Below are 21,655 nucleotides of genomic sequence, written 5' to 3'. Positions count from 1 at the left end.
GTACAGCGAAGCCCCCAGCTCCCTGCGCTGGGCATCCAGTAACAGGGGGTTATAGAAGTCGTTCACTATAATGACGGCGGTCCAGGACACGGCGATAACACACAGAACTCCAGAGACCATCAGGAGCACTCCGGCGACGATGGACGCTTTCACTTTTCCCCGTTCCTCGGCTATGAAGTTGGTGCATTTCCCGGAGACGAGCGCCACGAGAATCCCAGCGATGCCCACCAGGATGGAAAACACCAGCAGGACACGGGCAGCTATCAGATCGGGGCTCAGAGCCAGCATGGAGTCGTAGACCTTGCACTGCATCTGTCCGGTGCTCTCCACCACGCAGCTCATCCAGATCCCCTCCCAGAAGACCTGAGAGGTCACAATGTTGGTGCCAATGAAGGCCGTGACTTTCCACGTGGGTAAGGCGCACACAATTATCACTCCAGCCCAGCCGAACAGGGCCAGGACGCAGCCCAGTAACTGCATGTCCATAGACGTCATCTCAATAGTGGCTTCTCCAAACGCTAAGACCGTATTTAGGTGGTAAACGCGCTGGGTTGAGAAGAAAGCATGCTAGCCGAATGAGAATCAGCAGAAACTGAGGGCGCAAGCGGCTTTGTGACAATAAAGGGGTTTGAAATATATGAGAGATCAGTTTACGCTCCTTTGTCAATTCCTGAATGGAGCAATGTCGTTTTTATTAAAATATGCATGTTTAGAAGCACACCGAAAGCTTTCTATATGTTGAATGCAGCGTTGCTTTATTTATTCCAGGTCCATATGAAGTGCAGTATTTAATGTTAAGACAAAATGTCTCGCAAACGTTCGTGACCCACATCTTGTTGGTAATATTCAGACAAATGCCTTTGCTAGTATCGCCTCTGACATCTCGTCTAACCGGTTTGGGAGGACCTGAAGTTTCAGCAAAACAACTTCACAGTGTTTTGGTTGGAATAGAGATTCGGTGGATTTGTTGTTGTTTAAATGTCAAACTTTACAAAAGTTGAGTTTTTTTAAACAGTTCTGTGCTGAAATGAGTGCACATGAATCTCAGGCATGGGTTTAATGTTGGCGTACAGAATAGAGATCTCAAAAACGCCCATCAACAACACATTGAAGTCTTTATATCTGTATGACCCATCATAGACACATAATTAGAATTTGACCAAATTCTGATTAATAACATTCTTCTACATGCTCGGTAAAAACACGGCCATTGCCTTTTCTAGAGAGGCTGAAAGAAGGTGTGGTTGAGCCTTTGAAAAAAATCTGTTTCTCCTTCCTCCTCTTTTTTTGCATTGTCATAGATGTGGTGATTTTACACCCATTTTATTTAGGTTGAATTAGCCTTTTTCAGCTTGCTGGCTAATTCTAATTATTTTAATCCGCCGCTGGCTGGTCTTTTACCACTGAGGAGCATATTAAATATGTATATAAAATATGTACATAAAATAGTGGCAGCAAACAAGGTTATAGAGTATCTGTTCACTCATTTGAAAAAATGTCATTGAGCAAATATTTCTGAAGAAACAATGTTTCTTCAGTTTTGACTACAAGAGGACACAGATTAAACATGTCTGATAGTCGTTTATTTTTTCAGTAACAACATTTTTTGGTTTAACAACATTGCAAGAAACCGGTTTTACAGGAGGCTTTTGCCAACCATTTTCAACAGTTTCAGCATGATCTGATGATTTTCTTTGACGTGAGAATATTCAGTACTATCAAACTATTACAATGAAATGATGTCAATGCAGTATAATAAATTGTTTTACAGAAGCATTTATTTTAATAAACAAACAGTAAGACAAATTCACTGATTAAGGCAAAATTGTGCAAAAATGCTAATTAATGTTTAGAAAAAGCTTAAAAGGTTAATGTACATTTTATAAAACCATAGCCATTGTAATTTATTACCAGTCTGTAATGATTAATGGTACTAGTCATATTGTCACATTCAACATAAGTTACAAGAATAGCTTGTTTTATATATATATATATATATATATATATATATATATATATATATATATATATATATATTAAAAACATAATTAACATTTCAGATCTCTGTCGCTTCCCTGAGTTAGATTCCTCTCATCACATCATAAATGCATACTTTCTCTTTCAGTGATCTGTAAAATCCCAGCGCAAAATACACTACGCCATATCAGATACTGTCCTTTCTTCAGTTTCTCGAAAAAAAAACCCAGTTGCGGGAATAAAGAGGTTTTACGATAAAGGTAAGTAAAAAGTTTTTGCATGCTTGATTACTTTCAGACGTAGGCTCTGCTGGTGGCAGTGGACCGTGGCTGAGAGTACTTGATGTTGTAGTTGTCCTCTTTAGGTGGGCAAGAGCTGCACAGAATACCTCCTCCCAGGATCAGCAGAGCGGCAGCACCCCATCCGATGTAGAGAGAAGCCCCGAGCTCCCTCCTTTGGGCATCTGTGAGAAGGGGATTGTAGAAATCCCTGATGATGGTGTTAGCTGACCAACAGACGGGGACCAGGACCAGCACTCCAGCGACGATGAAGATCACACCACTGGCGATAGCCACCTTTGCCTTGGATTCCTCCTTTTCGACAAAGTTGGTGCATTTTCCACCGGCGAGCCCCAGGATGATCCCAAAGAGGCAGATGATGATGGCGATGACCACAAGAGCCCGAGCAGCCTGCAGGTCCTGAGGTAAAGCCAAGAGCGAGTCGTAGATTTTGCACTGCATCTGTCCCGTACTTTGGACCACACAGTTCATCCACAAGCCTTCCCAGATGATCTGCGCCGTCACGATGTTGGCTCCAATAAACGCGGTCATCTTCCACATGGGAAGGGCGCAGATCACAATCGCTCCCAAGAAACCAATGATGGCCAGGGACAGGCCTAGCATCTGTCGGCACATAGACACCATTTTTCTCTCCTTTAGTTGACTTCGTGGGCTTGGAAGTAAGTGTTTGCTTCTCTGCAAAACTTTAAATGACTTCTGATTCTCGCTTTCAGAGTTTTAAGATTATCTTAAGAGGGAGGAGTCTAAGTCGGATGGACATGAAACCGAGTTTAAGTGAATTTTCAAGCCTGACCAGATTCCCCAGCAGGGAATGACGATACAGAGGCTAGTTTCGGTGAGATGCTCATCAACGAGAAACAATGAAGCGTCAGACAAACACAATGGAACCAAGTCGTCAACCAAAAGGATTAGAGAGATATCACACACAAACTAGTCGAGAATCAAAGCAAAAAATTTGAATCTGAAAATAAAGCTGAATGATATAACACATAGTGGTTTGATGGATGAAATTAACGCTTATTGTGTTAGTTAACATTCATGACTTGCTGTGACTGAAACCCAAACCTATGCAACAACAACATAGTTTTGAATTGACTTCCTGTTAACGTCCAGGTAGAATCCACGGTGCTTTCCAAGTAATATTTACAATGCAATCACATCAGCTCTTTTCTTTCAAAAAAATTAAATGGCCATTTTAATTATATCATTAGTTATTTTTATTTTGCGTTTTTATATTCATTCATTTTTGTCTGTTGACAGCCATAGGCAGAAAGGTTTAATTTTCAGTTAATGGAGGACAAATATATAAATGAAACTCTGACATCGTTTACAATAATCCTGAAATATATTTATTGACAAGATTTTTAAAAATACAAAGCTACACGCATTGTTAAAATATTCCCCATTGGAGAAACAATCAAAGTTAACATCAATTCACAGAAAATAATTGAATTTGAACAAATAAATGAACAACTTGAGTACTTGCAGATTTCACTTCCTCTGTTCAAACATACATATATACATCGTTAGCATTACATCATCTGTTCCAGTAGAACAACTAATGAGAAGAGAAAGAAGACAAACGAGATTTTCCAAAGTCATACATACATACATTTACACATTTTATTTAACCAAACAGTAGAGATTTCATTTAAAGATGTTTCAGAAAGGGTCAGTTGATATTATTGTCCGTCCCTAAATATATTGTCCTGGGACAGGCGAGTAAGTTGGGGCTGGATAAGGTTTGTTAGGAACATAAGCTCCAGTATACACAGCACTCGGAGCGTATGTTTTAGCAGGTATATAAGACCCAGGAGGCCCGTAAATAGGTCCTTGATAGGGGTACATGGCTGGGTAATTTGGATACATATCTTCTCTCGGTGGGCAGGAGGTGCACAGAATGATCCCTCCTAACAGAAGAAACCCTGAGGCGCCCCAGCCGATGTATATGGATGCCCCGAGCTCTCTCTTTTGGGTCTCGATCGTGAGAACGCTCTGGAAATCTGAAATGGTGTAGGCTGAGGACCAGCAGACGGGAATGAGACAGACGACTCCAGCGATGATGCACAGTATGCCACCCACGATCAGCACCTTAGCCATGGAGGACTCTTTCTTCAGACAGCTGCTGCACTGGCCTCCCACAAACGTCAAGAGCATCCCAACGAAGCCGATCACTATTGCGATGACGGTCAGCGCGCGTGCCGCTTGCAAGTCCTGGGTCAGTCTCATGATCGAGTCTTGGATTTTGCACTGCATCTGTCCTGTGCTCTGCATCACACAGTTCATCCACAAGCCGTCCCAGACGATCTGGCCCGAGACGATGTTGGCACCGATGTACGAAGTCACGCGCCACATGGGAATGCCACAGCAGACACATATGCCGACGAATCCGACGAAGCACAAGACCTGGCCGGAAACCTCTTTAGCAATCCTCCCCATGTCGAAGCTGCTGGGTCCTTCAAACTCAAACGCAGCTGTTGGTCTGGTCTTAACCCATAGGTGTTTGAGAAACAAGCAGGAAGTGGTGGCCTGTTTGATTTAGACACAGATCTTCTCTGGGAGGAGTTTTGTGTATCTGGTTGGTTATTCCAGCTAAACAAGATATGTGCTGCCTGCTCAGCGCTTTCTACGAAGACGCATTCAGATCTGGTTTTGACTGCGCATAGCTGCTGTCTAGATCCTCTTAACTCTCAAAGATAATGAACAAAGATTCGAAGATTCTCCTAAAGTTAATGAACACCGGTGTTTTGCAAGACTCAAAATAAAATAGTACATATGATTTATGTTACCAAATGCAATAGCAAAGATTAAGTACTTTTTCTCAATATAGAAATATCTTCAGCTCAGGATTCTTTTATAGACAAGATAACAGTGAGTTTTTAGAATGCTCAAGCTTTATTTTAGTTTAGAATGTTGCAGTTCAAGAATTCGTTTAAAAACCTTAACATTCCACGGTGTCCGTGTAAAGGTGAATTTCTGGTAAAACTCTATTTTCATGGTCCCTTTTAAACAGTCTGTTGATAAGTAACTCTGTGCCTAGAATATTAGTAGATTGTCTGATTAATAACTCTTTTTTGTGATGATCTACCAACAGACATTCTACTGACTATAGCTAGCTGTTCAAGAACATGTCAACTTATTCCAACCCAAACCAGTCTACTAATACTCACTAACACTCTAATGAGATTAGTTGACATGTAGGTGTAACAAAAGTGAATTTTCAAGCCTGACCAGATTCCCCAGCAGCTCCCACAAACATCAAGAGCATCCCAGTGAAGCCAATGAATCACTATTTCTTAGAAGTGCCCTCAAAGAACCTATTTATGGGTCTATTAATCATTACACAACACGGCACTGGTGTTTTAAGATTTTAAAGAGGTGAAATACTATATACTGTATATATGTATATATATATATATGTACACAAAAGATATATGTGTTACCAGGTTCAGAAAACGTATATAGGTCATATGTACATCTTTCTTTTTCTATAGGGTTGAGATCAAGATGAAAATTCATCAGCACAAGACTGACAAGAAAAAGTGTTTATGAGCCTATTAAAAATTTCACAGCAAGCTTTGAGTTTCCATCACTGGAACAATATGCCGTTACAGCTAGAATAATAACACAGACGTTCCTGTGAAAGTGGATCACGTCATATAAACATACCGTATGTTAACGAGGGTGTTATGCTAAATAGAGCCAGAGAAATATTCTGTTTTGATTAGTGCAGATGAGATTTTACGTTTAACATTTAAACATGTCCTTTTTATTTATTCATCTACTTATTTGTTTGTTTGCGAAATATTATTGAAAGTGTATTACCCAAAAGTTCTATTAACTATTATTAAGAATATTAATAATACCATACATCACAGTCAGAGCACTTAGGATGCTTTGCATTTGTTTTATTGAAATACATATTCACATGATAAATTAAAGGATGATAAAAAAAGACATGGAAGTAAATTACATTTATTCTGGAGTACATAATAAGATTACAAACATTAATGACTTGTGACTAGAATTACTTATTAAAATACTCAAAATCAGACTACAGTTACTTTTTATTGATAATTTAATTAAATATTATTCACACAATATCAATTAATTATTTACAATTCATTTATTCTCCCAACTTTACTTATAAATTAATTTATTCATACTTTTTTAAAATCTTCCTTAAAATAGCCTACTATACATTCAAAATATAAAATACAGAAATACATTGCAGTTTTGTGGAAAAACTAAAGAAATGTAATTTACAAGCAATCAGAAAGCAGTTGCATTTTTTTAATGTAATTTTGAAGGTAATTTACCCTGTTGTATGCATTTTAAATAAAATTTGAATACATATTTATAATATAATAATATATATCCATTACTCTTTTATAATAAGAAACCTGTATTGCACTTAAGGACTATGTTTCATCAATTCAAGCTTTTCTCTACTGGATAGAAAAAACATAAACAAAAAAGTACTAAATAATACGAAAAAATTATACAGCATAAATATTATTACAACATTTAATCTCCATTTAGAAGATATGTATACACAATTCTTTGTAATTGTGAAGGGGAAGAGATTACATGTAAAAAAGGAAATGTCAAGTAACTCTACAGATGAACTGCTGACATACAGTGATGAATTAGATCCAATTGAGTGTGCATTTGGGGCCGGTCGAAAGGGTTCTGTGTCTCAGACAAACTCTCTCGGAGTAGAATTGGTCCTCACGGCGGAGAACTTGGGGTTGTAGATGCGTTCCGGCTTCGGCGGGCAGTTCCAGCAAAGTATTCCTCCTCCCAGTAAAAGCAAGCCAGCCGACCCCCAGCCGACATACAGAGCTGCGCCCAGCTCCCTCCGCTGGGCCTCCATCATCATGGGGTTGTAGAAGTTCTGTATGGTGGTGTGTGCCGCCCACGACACCGGGATCAGACACAGAACGCCGGAGATGATGAGCAGAATGCCCGCGACGATGCACGCCTTTGCTTTAGAGCCCTGGTCCTCAATGCAGTTGGTGCACTTCCCACCAGCCAGAGAAACCACGATCCCAAAGAGTCCAGTCAGAATAGAGATGATGATCATGGCCCGACCCGCCTGAAGATCAGAGCTGAGAGCCAGCATGGAGTCGTAGACTTTACACTGCATCTGTCCGGTGCTCTGCACCACACAGTTCATCCACATGCCCTCCCAGATGATCTGCGCCGTGACGATGTTGGCTCCGACGAATGCAGACACCTTCCACTGGGGCAAAGCACACACGATGATGACCCCCAGCCAACCCAGCATGGCTGTGGATATGCCCATAATCTGGAGCCCTTGGGAGGCCATTTTTAACCACAGCCTTCACAGTGAAAAGTCGCCGAAAGTGTGCAAACTAGATACTTTTGGTATTTATAGGAAAGGCTGGGAAAGGTGGAGTTTGGTTCTCCTGAGCTGATGATTTCTTCACGGAGCCCCTATGATTGCACATTTACACTATAAACACAAAACGAATGGCTTCGACAAACACTCCAAGGTCAGTTAACAAATAGCTTTTCTAAACGACCTTGCTCTGACGTAAAAGGCACTGTGAAAGGATATAGTTGTTGGAAATATTTAATGTATGCACATTTTTATGATAGAAAATCCTTGAAATTCGAAATCGCACAAAACTGTCTCAACTTTACTGCAGTTATCTCTTAAGGCATTTTAAGTTTAACGGCTACGAAACTCCAATGGACGTCTTCAGATTTTATTTTAAAACTCTTCAAAAACAAACAAAAAAAAACTAAAAGGTGAAACAAAGAAAATAGGAAGCTTTGTGTTTGGGCTAGATTGCTGCCATCTGGCTGTAAACAAGAAGAACGACTTCATGTTGAAATAAAAAATCACGTAATGACAATAAGGGCCAGGAGAGGGCTGAAGTAAGCTACCTGCATCCACCTACAACATGTGAACTCAAGATTTTTTACCAAGAACATGGATATATGTAGACATGATTCAAGTATTAAGTTTGACGGGGAAAAAAAGAAATCTGAAGTATATTTTTTAAGAAGGCTTCCAGTCCTACACCATTGATTTCACTCTGATTTTGTGTAAGTGTGGGTGTGTGTGAATCTCACTCATCGTGTAGTTATTATATCCCATGATGAGTTATGACACCTCCCAGATGACGTGTTTGTCAGATAATTATCAGGAACCTAACTGTCTTTCTAAACAAAGATTACAAACTGCGATCCTAGAATTCAAATACAGTCACATTCAAATCATTTAGTGTTTTGCAGTTTTTTTATTGAAATGCATATATTGAAATATTTTGTTGCATAGCACAAATATCTGTCACGAAGCACAACACGATTGCATTTACATTCGGTATAAATCTTTAACACTTTACGCGTATCTGAAAAGGGAATCCACGCGGTGTGTGAATCCAGCTGGCAGAATAAAAAAGAGAGGTATTTACAGTTCTCATACAGTTCCGTTGAAACTTTCTTTGTATTTCATAATTACTTTCAAATATTGGCAGGCGTCTGCTAATTCAACCCCTGAAATAACATTCACGTACAAAACAAGTCAGTCCTCCTCGGTTCCTCTTCATACGTAGCCTTTGTTTCCTCCAGGCCGAGCCGTGTACTTGGCAGCGTACTGATCTTTAGGAGGGCAGTTTGCGCAAAGCAACGCCCCCCCAATAATCAACAGCCCCGAAGCAGCCCATCCGATGAACAACGAGGCCCCCAGCTCTTTCTTCTGTGCGCTGACCGTCAAAGGGCTGTAGAAGTCCCTTATAATCGTATTGGCCGTCCAGCAGACGGGAATCAAGCACAGAACCCCAGCCACGATGAAGATGGCCCCCGAAATGATGCCGACTTTGGCCTTGGCGGCCTCGTCCTCGATGCAGTTGGTGCACTTCCCTCCAGCGCCCGCGAGCAGGATGCCGACGACCCCCACCAGGATAGAGACCACGATCAGAGCTCGAGCCGCCTGCAGATCCGAGCTGAGGGCCAGCATGGAGTCGTACACCTTGCACTGCATCTGTCCTGTGCTCTGCACCACGCAGCTCATCCAGATCCCCTCCCAGGTTATCTGCGCAGTCACTATGTTCTGTCCGATGAAAGCCGTGACGAGCCACATGGGGAGAGCGCAAACCACGATCACCCCGATCCAGCCGATGATGGCCAGGGCTATGCCCAGCATCTGCAACCCCGCTGATACCATACTAGCTTTGGCAAAAGAACAGTCTTCTGTCTCTGGAACTGCTTTAGTGCACTTAGGAGTAAAGCGGGCCCTTTTATGGGAAGGGAAACAAGGAGGGGCCGCCCGAACCGCTCTCAGGTGCGCCGTCACCGTGATTTGCCCCTGGCTGTGGTGTCATTAATCAAGCAAATCATTGGGGTGGATGACATGAATCACAATTTCGTAGTTGTTCATAGTTTTTGTGGAAACAAAACGTTAGAGTGACTAACGGTTCAGCACTTAAAAAAACACAGGAGTGATCCAAAAATAAACTACAAGCGAGGAAGTCACTGTAAATGGGCGTCTATGAAGTTATATAACTGACTGGGCAATATGTCCCGAAACGAACGCAATGAAATAAAACAGGGATTTTCCCTCTAACACACACCCAACACCGAGTATTGATTCGCTGTCTTTTCTCTTGTTCGGATCAAGCTTTAGCTTAAGAAGAGGATTTTACATAATGCACTTCATCTCTACTTAGAAATAATTATGTGACAACTGTAAGTTTGCAATTATGGGTTTTACGAAGTTAGTCATTTTGAGCAAAGCACACCGCATGCGCATTGGTTTTTCACTCTCCTCTCACAAACAAGACATCGACAGCCAAAGCGGTCGCTCGAATAAGACGGGAAACCTCGCTTTTCATATTTCACGCTTTTCTAAAAAGGAGCATTTCGAAAGAGACAGACGAGAGAAAAAAGCATGCGCTTGCTGACCTGGTTTCCAGTGTCCAGAGAAAGAGGTGCAATCTTTCCTAAAGCCACTGCAGCACTATATAGATAAAAGAACTAAAAAGTGTTCGCTGTCCAAGGGTTTGCAGACATTTAGAGGCACATGGTGGAGGGATGAAAGTCAATCCCAGGTGTTTGCGGTGTGGAAAATAGAAAAAAAGAGGGCCAGAGTAAGGGATACTGATTGTTTCATAAATGAAAGAAGGCTCTGTTTGGTGGCCAGAAGGACAATAATGGCTCTATTTTACATGGCAGCTCATTAAAATCCCCTTGGCCAGGAGAAAGAGGATACGCTTCCTCACACACGTACACAGGTAAGGAATGTCTGCAATTATGGATTCGAGGAAAGATGGTTTGCAAAAGATTACCTTCACAGAGAGGTTGTTTGAATTCTTTAAAAGCACATCCGAGGCATTCGAATCCAACATTTCAATGCAAACGTGGGATGGGATGGGATTGACCGCATTTAAATATAAAGACAGCATTTTTCAAGCGTACTTCATTTTTTTTAAATAGCTAATTTGACATTTGCACGGTAGTCATAATCACATGAGCGACCTGTAAGAGAAAGAGAGGAAGAAACACCGATACGGCATCAGTTGCGACGATGATCTACCGATTCATACTTTGTAGATTGTTCAAACAAATTGAATAGGGTTTGTCCTAACAGTTTGTCCTAACTGAGTTACAAGTTTCTTCATGCTTAGGGCTTTCAAACTCTAAAAAACACTGAAACACTTAGATACGAGGAGAACTGGCTGGTCTAGTTCTTAGGAAAATGAGTACATGGGAAATATTACACATAAGATATGAATTGTAAAATAAATACGAACAGCTCATACAACAAGCGTTTTGGAATATCATCAGAAAAACATAAAATGCCAACCTATGACTTTTTGGTCAAAATTTGATTACAATATTTGAAACAATAATGTCTTGACATAAGAAACATAAATACTAGTGCTGGGCAAAGTTTTAAAAAAATACATATATATATGTGTGTGTGTGCTGTGTATATTCATTATTTATGTACAAAGAAAATATTTTAAATATATTTACATGTATATACACACACCTGAATCCCGATAAGTTGTTGCCCAGCACTAATAAATACACAAACATATTATTTCTGTATATATATATATATATATATATATATATATATATATATATATATATATATATATACGTCTGCCTCCAGCGGTGAGTCATTTGTGCCACGCTCTGTTGACTCTGATGAAACTGTTAATAGTTTTGTCCCCCGGGGCAGCCTGGGCAGAGTTTCTGTGGATCATCAACACCAAACACTGAGATAGCCATCTACAACAATGAAAAGGCTTTCTAATAATCGAGCATGACCGCACAACACCGAGAGCGTCTGCCGCTTGACCCCGCCGGCTAATTACAGAGCGCTCAGCTTCTCAACGATTTACACACTAGAAGAGAAGAACAGTGCTCTACACATCAGAAAACAAAAGAGTTCAGGAAGTGAATAGCCTTCCCTTCCCGAAGGGCTATTTACATTCACATTTACATTTAGCCGTTTAGCAGACGCTTTTATCCTAAGCGACAATCGCAGCAATCGAAATCAACAAAATACAGCAATGATATGCAAGTGATAGCTTAAGTCTTAAGTCTTGGCTTAATGGAAGCAAGGGGGGTTTAAATGAGCAAAACATATAGAATAGAGCAAGGGATAGAGATTATTACTGTAATTGTATAATAAGTAAAAATAAAAGGAAAAGATAGAATGGAAACCAATGGACAGGTTTGATGTAATGATATAAATTTGATATAATGCTGTAATATAATTACAGAATTGTTCCATTTATATTTCATGCGGTTTTTCTTGTGATGTGGCCACACTATGTGCTATGAACTACATTAACATCAAAAGTACTTTTTTCAAAGCGGTAAAGCTTGTACCATGTTTCACACACCTTTCACAGTGAAGTGTCCATTAACTAGCACTTTCGGTGACCACTCCATCATGTTTGAAATGATACGTATTATTAACCAACCCTAAACCAACAGTGTTAACAAAAGCAAAAGCGCTGAAATGCATTTGCTGACCCTTTCTTTTCCCCCGTTTTAGCTGTTCTCAGATAAAGATAAACTTATTTTAATTTCAAAATTAAATGAGGAAAACAAACCACCACGTTATATATTATGGGCACTATATATCATCCGTTGCACCTGTTGAATCTCCCAGTGTGAGACTGCAAGGCTTAAACACATGCGCCTGATTAATGATCTGAACTGATGATGAGAAACTATGCAGGAACAGGTTCACACTCCCACACCAAGTCCCAGCATGCTGCGCTCAGGCAGGTTGTGTAATATTGTAAACATAACAAAAAATAATGTCAATCTTATATCACTGGTTTGTTTATTTGCCATTGCTTTTCTTCAGACAGGTTCTAACAGGCCTACATTCAGGTTACAAAGACCGATGCTCACCTGTTCAATTATTCTGTTGGTGCTTAAGATGTTCCCATATTTTACATTACACAGTGTTTTCATATCCTGACATGGCCCTGACATGGCATTCCTGAATAGTATATTATATATATATATATATATATATTATAGCACATAAGACATTTGACTGGCCCTCACTAGTTAAAAACACTTAAAAAATAAGGCAAAAAAATAAAATTTGATGTAGATATAGTGTTGAGCATATGTTTCTGTAAAGAGTAGGTGAGCGGCAGGAAAATATCATTAATCTGATAGAAAATCAGTGGAAATGAAATCAACACAAATGTGTGTGTGTGTGTGTGTGTGTGCACCTGGTATTTATCACGTTATGGGGACCAAATGTCCCTACAAGGATATGAATTTAGGTCCCCATTAGGAAACAAACTTATAAAACAGAAAATAAACATGTCAGCAGTTTCCTGTGAGGGATAGGTTTAGGTGTAGAAAGATAACACATAGAGTCTGTACAGTATAAAAACCATTACAGCTATTGAGAGTCTCCATAAAACATGGAAATACAACATGAGTGTGTGTGTTTTAAATTAAGGTGATACTGGATGGATGGATAGTGCTCTTAAAAAAAAAAATTAAAAAAATGAAAAAAAAAAAAAAAAAAAAAAAAAAAAATATATATATATATATATATATATATATATATATATATATATATATATATATATATATATATATATATATATAAATAAATGTTTATTTATACATGCTCAGGATTTTTTCAGGGTTACAAACTTCAGACAAAAACAACATCCATCAAATAGACAAGCATACAGCAGTTATCTACTAGCTCCCTCTATCAGCGGAACACATGAACTTAAACACACAGTACATGCTGCATGTACACAGATCCCCAAACAAACTAACAAAAAAAAAATAACCTTAAGATTAAACCTCTCAATAGCCTTTCATTTTAACGTGTGGATTCTGTTCTCCAATAGCGGTTCCTTTATAACCACTGTTATATAATACCTGACCTGTCTAGTGGAATAATTAATTACATATTTAATTGGTGGAATTCATTTCTGCGAGTGAATCAAATGTACTAATCCAGAACTTCCCATAACTCACGAACCTGAGATCTGGAAAGACATCTGACTTTACGAAATCTAAAGTGAATGTTAATTAGTGAGAAAGGAGCATTATCTTTTGGAATAGAGTCATCAAGTCACATTTAATCTATTGTTTAATTCAATTTAATTTACCAATGTCTTTGTGTGTAACACAAAGCATCTGACAAACACTGCTTTTATCAGGCATTATGGGAATAATGAGATGAAAATAAGACCGATCGGACCAATCACCAAAGGTTAGCGTCATACGAAGGAGGGGTTTGGGAAAATGAATCACTATTGTGACTAGTTTTAGAGCCGTTGAGCAAGTAAGATAAATTTTATTATTTATTTTAACCATTTAGTCTCGTTTAGTCTCGGGCAGTGATGGAATTAATTTCAAAAAAGACAAAATGAAAGCATTATATGTAATTTAGGTAAATGGGTAAAACAAATGATGCATATTGAGCTTAGTTTTTTAATTGTATGCAGTTTGTGTTAAAAACGTACGTTTCTATGTCTGCGCAAACAAATGGAAACTGTACGCGTGCTGGAAACAGATTTTCTGTACAGTACGAATACCTGCGATCACTCCCGAGATCCCGCTGGATTATGTGTCTGACTCCACAAAACAAAGAGATGAATTGTTTCTACTCAAACAGGAGTGATTCAGCACATTTTCTGAAGGACACATGAGAGGAGTTTCATTTTAATGTGAGGCAAAAATGTATACTTTTATATGATGCCAAGGCAGGCAGGTGCCGAAAGATCAACTGGACTGAAATCTGAACCATATAATTAATGGGGCCGAACAATTAAGAGAGAAAGAAATGCTATGTTTGTTCTTTTTAATGCAACTAAAAAGTACTTTTGAATATGCTTCCTTCTTAGGACACTCTTTTAGGTAACATTAAGTAACTTTGTAACTACGTCCTGCATCCTTAATATCTTTAACACTTTATTTTGGTGCAAGTATATGTCAACTTATTCTACTAACCCTAAACCTACTCTAACTGTCTACTCTGAGAGTCAGTAGCAAATTAATGAGAATTAGTTGACAAAAGTGCCACAAAAGCCCCAGTCTCTATTGTGCCGCACAAAACAGCATCTAAGACTCCACCTTCCATCTTCTCTTAGCAGTATAAAGAAGGTAGAAACTGTATCTCTCTCTCCCTCCCTCTCTCTCCCTTTCACCGTTTCTTCATTTAAGCAAGTCTTGGAGTCCGAGGAGAGCTCTAATATCGGAGCTAATCCAGGACCCTGAGCAGCGCGGTCAGTGAAAGCGAAGCGCGATGGCTTCAGCCGGCCTGGAGATCCTGGGGATGATCCTGACCGTGGCCGGGTGGCTTGGGGTGATGGTGGCCTGCTGCCTGCCCATGTGGAGAGTGGCGGCGTACATAGGCCAGAACATCGTCATCACGCAGATAGTGTGGGAAGGTTTGTGGATGAGCTGCGTGGTGCAGAGCACAGGACAGATGCACTGCCGCGTCTACGACTCCATGCTGGGGCTCCCCGACGACCTGCAGGCTTCTCGGGCTCTGACGGTGGTCAGCACGCTGCTCGGTGTGCTGGGCATGGCTCTGGCCGTGGCTGGGGCCAAGTGCACCAACTGCACCTCGGACGCAGCCAACAAGCCGCGCTTCATGCTGGCAGCAGGCGTGACGTCGTAAACGCGTGCGGGCTGCTGCTGCTGCTGGTGGCCGTCTGTTGGACGGCTAACGGCATCATCCTGGATTTCCACAACCCGCTTCTGGAGGAGACGCAGAAGAGGGAGTTTGGGAACTCGCTGTACTTCGGATGGGGCGCCTCCTGCCTGCTGATCCTAGGTGGAGCCATTTTGTCGTGTTCCTGCTCCTCGAAAGCGCAGAACAATGCCGTGCCGACAAGAGTGGACTACTCAGGGGTCAAATCTATGTCTGCCAATGGATATGACAGGAGAGACTATGTCTGAGAGGAGAAACAAGTCTGCTCAGTAATGACAACAAGCTTTAAAATGTCAGTAACGAATGAATGACTGATGCTGAGCTTTGATTACCAAGATGGCAGATATATACGATTAGTATTATTGTTTTTGTGTATTTTAATGTATTTGATATTGTTGCAATAAGCAATTTTGTCATTTTATCTGTTGTTCTAAGTTTTGCACGATTCAAGTGCTAATAGATGAATAATCAGTAGCTTTTAAATGATGATACGTGCCATTTTGTTCCACTAAAACAGCAAAATGAATTCATTTTAAGTCCATTTTAGACGTTCTACTAACTATAAATAACTTTGCAACTGCACATATTAGTAGACTGTTAGGTTAGAGTTAGTAGAATAAGTTGCAAAGTTACTTACAGTCGGTAGAATCTCTGTCAGCATAAGGTGATAGCAGATATTATTCAAACAATCACTAATACTATAATAACTGCTAGTTGACGTATAGTTAATTATAGTCATTGCAATGTCTAAAGTGGAAAATAAAGTCAGTTTCATTAAGCTTTAATTGTAGCTGATTTTTTTCAGACATGCATTAAATAACATTAACATTTAAAAAAAATAAAACTGAAACTCAGAAACTAGAGAAAAGCAAAAAATGCTATTAAAAGCGTGCCCTTTATCATTATTTGAAATCAATCCCGCTCTTAAAGGTCAACCACAAATACAAATGATACTCTGCGTGACGGACCAGACGTGAAGGAAGACAATGCTCTGGTTGTTCTGGCTAATCTCTAAACCTCTTTGTGTCCGATGCTTTAGTCAAGAGAGCGCAACTGAGACCTGCACGGGGAACAACTCTATAATTACTCAAACTCAAAATGCTCAATAATTAGCGAAATATACGAAGATCTAGTAAGTTAATACGCTAATCTGCTATTGTGTTGAAGTCATTAAACATCATCCTTAAGGGTGCTATAACCTTATTTTTGTTTACTGTGAGTTAAAAACACTGACATAGATGATATACAAGAACTACATTTGAAAGAAAACTAGGTTGATGTAACTAGGTTTAGAAGATGCTCATTCCACTTGTTCCATTGGTTCCAACATAAATAAACACGGCAAAGAAAGACGCGAGGTCACCAGGCTTCACATACCTATGCATGACTCATTACAGGGTAAGTGTGTGTGTGTGTGTGTGTGTGCGTGTGAGAGATGCTGTTTATTTTAGAGGAATCGCGGACTGCTGATAACTGATTCTGTCTTTGTTGACTCTCACTGACTTTCTCGTTCTGAGGTGACGAATCGGTTCAGTCATCACTTTCAAATCAACCTCTGCTCACAACGTCCAAAACAAATTCAGTTTGCATTTGTGGCATAACTGTTCTGAAGCATGCATTTTCATTTTAAGCCATTCAAAGCCTTTTTCGAAATTCTAAGCTCGCCGTAGTTATCCTTTAACCAGTATCCTCTGGGCTTTTGTTATCTATGCACCATTTAGTCTCTCAGTGGAAAATGCCAGACGAAGAGAGCTAAATCATTAAACAAACCCGTTTCCATGCCAAGGTTAAGCTCACTCAAAGTTTAGCCAATCCCCTCAGACTTTTTCCAACATAACTCCACCTTCCCCATCGTCTCATTATAAAGCATGAACCATTGTGCTGGCAGCCTTTCCTTGGTCAATGGAATTCATATAGCGCACGAAATAAAACAGAATGGCAGCTCTGGGATTGGAGATACTCGGGGTCACCCTGGCTGTGTTGGGTTGGATTGTAGGCATCGTGTCTTGCGCTTTGCCCATGTGGAAGGTCACGGCTTTCATCGGGGTGAACATCGTAACGGCTCAGACCATATGGGAGGGGATCTGGATGAACTGCGTGGTGCAAAGCACCGGCCAGATGCAGTGCAAGGTCTACGACTCTATGCTGGCTCTCAGCTCAGATCTGCAGGCGGCCCGGGCTCTCTGCGTGATCGCCATCGTGATGGGAGTACTGGGACTCCTGCTCTCCATTATGGGAGCCAAGTGCACTAACTGCCTAGACGAGGAGCGGGCCAAATCCAGAGTCATGATCGCCGCCGGAGTCACCTTCATCTGCGCTGCCGTCATGCTCCTGATTCCCGTGTGCTGGTCTGCTCACAGCATCATCAGATCCTTCTACAACCCCGTAATCATAGAGGCACAGAAGAGGGAGATAGGTGCGTCTCTGTACCTGGGGTGGGCAGCTAGCGCCCTACTGCTGATTGGAGGGGGGGTTCTGTGCTGCAGCTGCCCCCCGCAGGAGGACAATAGGTACGGTCCACCCAGCAGGATGGTTTACTCCGTTGCACGGTCTGTACCGCCCGCTGTATTCGACAAACGAGACTACGTGTGAGCAATCGTACGCTTTTTACATTGCGGCTCATTTGCGTCTTGAAGAGAGAACGAGATGATACAGCACAAGACAGTCTGTGTGTTTCTGTACAGTGAGTTCTGCTGCTTTGCCATTCAAATGTATCATTTCCTGCGTGCCTTCTTTTGTTACCAAGTTTTTGCAAGCGGAGTATTATAAGCACATAAAAAAGTGTAGCCATGTGCATATTGATATCAAGGATGTTCTTTTAAATATTGTGTTACCAATAGCTAAAATTTCAGTGTTTTAGTATGTTTTTGTAAACTTTTTGTTACATGCATCTATATTACGTATAGTTCATGTTTTATCAAGACTTGTAGTCTAAGTGTTTGCCACAATAACCTTAAAACACAATCATGAAAAATACAAATTAATTTGTTTCCATGTTCCATGATTATTGGGCCCTAACTGATTTAAATGATCAACTCTTTCATACTTTTGTAATTTTTTCGGAATCATTTACTGACACCCATAATATTTTATTTTATATGAACATGCATTATGTAAAATGAAAGAATTGTTTTTATGCATTTTGTGAGAAATTTTCTTTAAATAAAAACAACATAAAAAAAAGAAAATTTTTAATGTTTTTATGCATTTGAATGTGAGAAATTTTCTTTAAATAAAGCAACATAAAAAGCATGCTTTTTAAAAAATAATTTTTTTAAGTCTACATCAATGGTCAGATTTGGAAAGATGATCAAAAGTAGATTGCATTGAATAGTGCTCCCTATTCATCAGTTGGTGGGGAAAGAGTTAACAAGTGCACTGAACTTTTTGTGCCATCTTTGTTGCCAAACAATGAAGAACACAGAGGAAAAGATACTTTCATAGCCTCAATAATGAGGCGATGAGTTGAATCAGCTGTCTATAAGCCCAGCTATAAGGTCTACTCTCTGCACAAAAATCTAGTCTTTGTCTGGGCCCCAATCTAAGCCTGTCCCAGAAAATAGGCCTTTTTCAGGGATGAAGATGAAGCACTGGATCATGGAATGAAACAAAACCTCAAAAATACAAATCTCAGAAGAAGAGCTCGAACCTGCTTGGGCCTTTGAGAACAGCTTCAAGCTTCTTTAGCATAACTTGCCATTCATTAACACGCTGGCGGATGTGTGTCTAAATATGTTCAAAAATAAATCTATACACAGTGAACAGTGGATGTATACTGTATAGGAGACGGAACGTTTTGTGTATAGATTTCATAATGTTGTAATGAAATGTTAGTAGTTTAGTAGTATGTTAAGGGTATCTAATATGTAGGCAGAACAAGGTATTAATTATAGTATGTGCTCTACAAGTACTAATAATCAATAGCCCATATGGGAAGTAATATGCCATGCTTAAAAGAAACAAGTTCAAGGGTTACTTCATCCCACAATTAAAATGATGACGTTAATTACTCACCCTTATGTTGTTTGAAACCAGTAAGTTTTTCTGAACACAAATTAAGATATTTGGGATGAAAATATCTCTTACTGTCCATTTACAGCAACTCAAAATGTTCCCAGTTCTATAAACATTGTAGATACATCAATAAAACCATATGGATAAAACAGTCCATGTGACATCAGTGGCTTTTTTTTGCACAAAGTACACAAAAATAGCATAGTTTACACGTGAAAATAATCTGTGGCTGTTTACACATTGTGATACTCTCTAAAATACTTATTTCAGGGGAAGATCATTGGATCATTTCAGTTGTGTTGTTGTTTATGGAGGGTCAGACAGCTCTCAGTTTTCATCAAAAATACCTTAATTTGAAGACAATTCATTAATTAATTACAGAATTAAAATTTTTGGGGTGAACTAACCCTTTAATGGTTAATAGTGTTACCCAATATAAGGTGTTACCAAAAGCGCTGTATTATTCATTTCAGGCTAGTAGTTGGTGATGTCACTTTGTAAAGAAACACTACACTCATGCACACACCTACACACTGAACACGAAATACACACGTGCATGACATCGGCATTCTCGCAAATTCACTGATAAGATGCATCATTTATAAAGACGCGCACTTTGAAACTCAATGCTCAAAAGATTGCGTTCTCAACTTAAGATGTCATGTCTGAATACTAATGTTAAACATCCAGAATTTGAGTACGTTCACTCATCTTCTAATGGCACACATGATCACAAGCTATTTCCACGAATCTGACAATGGGTTCAGTTACACCAATGACCTCAACACCTCAGTCCAATAGTGTGTATTGCTCCACTCAAAAAAACCTTTGCAGTAACTGTGTGATGTTTTCATAGGAGCATGGTTGAGAATCTTTCCATGAGGAATCTTCTGTTGAACCCATGCCAAGAAAAAAAGGGACAGAGGATCAGCAGGATGTGTCTAATAAAGTGACCACTGAGTGTAAGCCGTCAATAACGCCAGTGCACTGGACTGCCTCGAGAATGTAAGGAATGAGGGCAACCATCCAAAATCTTCTCATAGCTTCTCCTGTGTTTTGTATGTCTGATGTTTGGTCGACTGTGAAAACCAGGAGAAGATCAAAGTACAATGAGATTTAATAGAAATGGTAATCATACCAAAATGTGCAAACAACAACAACAACAAAAACAAATCCAAACTAAACACTAGGATAACAGAACTGAGAGACATCTACATCCACTGTGTGCCTGGAAAGAAAATAACCAACAAAGGAACATGCAGTGGTCTATGGAGAGCCATCGAGAACCAGAGATGAGACAACGGAAGTTCAAAACGCTCGACCGTCACGTGATTCACGTAGACCTGAAATACTGACAGGAAGTTCAGCGGCTGATTGGAATACACTGAGTTAGAGAGACAGAACTGTGATTTTTGGTAATTAGTGGATTGTAATTTATTTATAGAATTTATATAAATAATGTATACATTTATGCATAGTATATATATATATATATATACAGTATATATATATAAATCTATAATATTTGAGTAATTAATGTGGTCAGCTAATATTTGAGAATTGCTTTGTTAACTATATTTTAGGCTGTGTTATATATATATATATATATATATATATATATATATATATATATATATATATATATATATATATATATATATACTGTATGTATGTATATAAAATATCTTAAAGTTTATTGTCATTTTACTAATCTTATGATGAATGTCTTCAGAATACTTAATTCTAAATAAAATAAGTAGATATTTTAAGGTAAATTTAAAATGAATCTTGTTAAATGTTTTTGATTCTTGTGCACCCCTCAGTTATTAATATAGAAAAATATGTTTGTAATATATTCAAATGTAAAGCATCTCAGAACATACATTTAATCATATATTCGATGTATGTTGACTATGTTTCTTATATACTATGTTCCTTATGACAAGCTCCTTATAGACACAGCCATTTCACAGATGGCGATAACTGAAATAATTCAATAACTTACAGTAAAATTTATAAAAAGGACATCACCGTACAATGCCTCATCCATTCAAAAGAATATCTTACAATTGTTTGCATTTGTCTCATCAATTGACGTCATTGTGCACAAGACAGCTTCTGCTGATGTGCAAAGAATCTACGTTTTGTTCCTAATTCCCACAACTGT

At 39.3% G+C, this 21,655-nt stretch overlaps 5 protein-coding genes and 1 pseudogene across 6 annotated transcripts in view; 1 reads left to right on the top strand and 5 right to left on the bottom strand.

Annotated features, from left to right (window-relative positions):
• The window catches only part of LOC122358734 (claudin-4-like), a 1,999-nt gene extending 563 nt beyond the window's left edge, over positions 1-1,436 (bottom strand). The window contains exon 1 of the mRNA XM_043258574.1: positions 1-1,436. This exon is cut by the window's left edge and continues 563 nt beyond it. Within this exon, the coding sequence (XP_043114509.1) occupies positions 1-495 (495 nt within the window). The 5' untranslated portion in view covers positions 496-1,436.
• LOC122358738 (claudin-4-like) overlaps positions 1-10,303 on the bottom strand; it is a 13,506-nt gene extending 3,203 nt beyond the window's left edge. Inside the window, exon 1 of the mRNA XM_043258575.1 lies at positions 10,212-10,303. The gene's annotated coding sequence lies outside the window, so the exon portion shown is untranslated. The remainder of the gene's footprint in view (positions 1-10,211) is intronic.
• LOC122358740 (claudin-4-like) lies at positions 1,562-2,976 on the bottom strand. The gene has a single exon (XM_043258578.1). It carries the CDS (start codon positions 2,898-2,900, stop codon positions 2,271-2,273), a length of 630 nt encoding a protein of 209 aa, XP_043114513.1. The 5' UTR covers positions 2,901-2,976; the 3' UTR covers positions 1,562-2,270.
• On the bottom strand, positions 3,603-7,653 carry LOC122358739 (claudin-4-like). Of its 2 annotated transcripts, none has more exons than XM_043258577.1 (2): positions 7,133-7,650; positions 3,603-4,725 (listed from the first exon to the last, which is right to left on the bottom strand). In XM_043258577.1, exons 1-2 carry the CDS (start codon positions 7,606-7,608, stop codon positions 3,972-3,974), a joined length of 1,230 nt encoding a protein of 409 aa, XP_043114512.1. In that variant the 5' UTR covers positions 7,609-7,650; the 3' UTR covers positions 3,603-3,971. The 2 variants fall into 2 exon arrangements, with proteins under 2 accessions (XP_043114512.1, XP_043114511.1); XM_043258576.1 differs by lacking the exon at positions 3,603-4,725 and adding an exon at positions 6,556-6,825 and having other exon boundaries at positions 6,952-7,653.
• Positions 8,529-9,528, bottom strand: cldna (claudin a). The gene has a single exon (XM_043258579.1). It carries the CDS (start codon positions 9,472-9,474, stop codon positions 8,854-8,856), a length of 621 nt encoding a protein of 206 aa, XP_043114514.1. The 5' UTR covers positions 9,475-9,528; the 3' UTR covers positions 8,529-8,853.
• Positions 10,304-15,063: 4,760 nt separating the features above from the next.
• LOC122358588 lies at positions 15,064-18,593 on the top strand (annotated as a pseudogene).
• The last annotated feature ends 3,062 nt before the right edge of the window (positions 18,594-21,655 follow it).

Source organism: Puntigrus tetrazona, chromosome 15 (genome assembly GCF_018831695.1).
Source record: "Puntigrus tetrazona isolate hp1 chromosome 15, ASM1883169v1, whole genome shotgun sequence".
NCBI classification, from domain to species: Eukaryota; Metazoa; Chordata; class Actinopteri; order Cypriniformes; family Cyprinidae; genus Puntigrus; species Puntigrus tetrazona.
Note: the sequence above shows the minus strand (reverse complement) of the source record. Positions and strands in the feature narration are given on the sequence as shown.

Coding starts and splice junctions, on each gene's coding strand:
- LOC122358740 (XM_043258578.1), bottom strand. CDS start 2,900: ATGGTGTCTATGTGCCGACAGATGCTAGGCCTGTCCCTGGCCATCATT.
- cldna (XM_043258579.1), bottom strand. CDS start 9,474: ATGGTATCAGCGGGGTTGCAGATGCTGGGCATAGCCCTGGCCATCATC.
- LOC122358739 (XM_043258577.1), bottom strand. CDS start 7,608: ATGGCCTCCCAAGGGCTCCAGATTATGGGCATATCCACAGCCATGCTG. Junction 4,726..7,132: donor ATGGAGGCCCAGCGGAGGGA/GCTGGGCGCAGC, acceptor TGAAGGACCCAG/CAGCTTCGACATGGGGAGGA.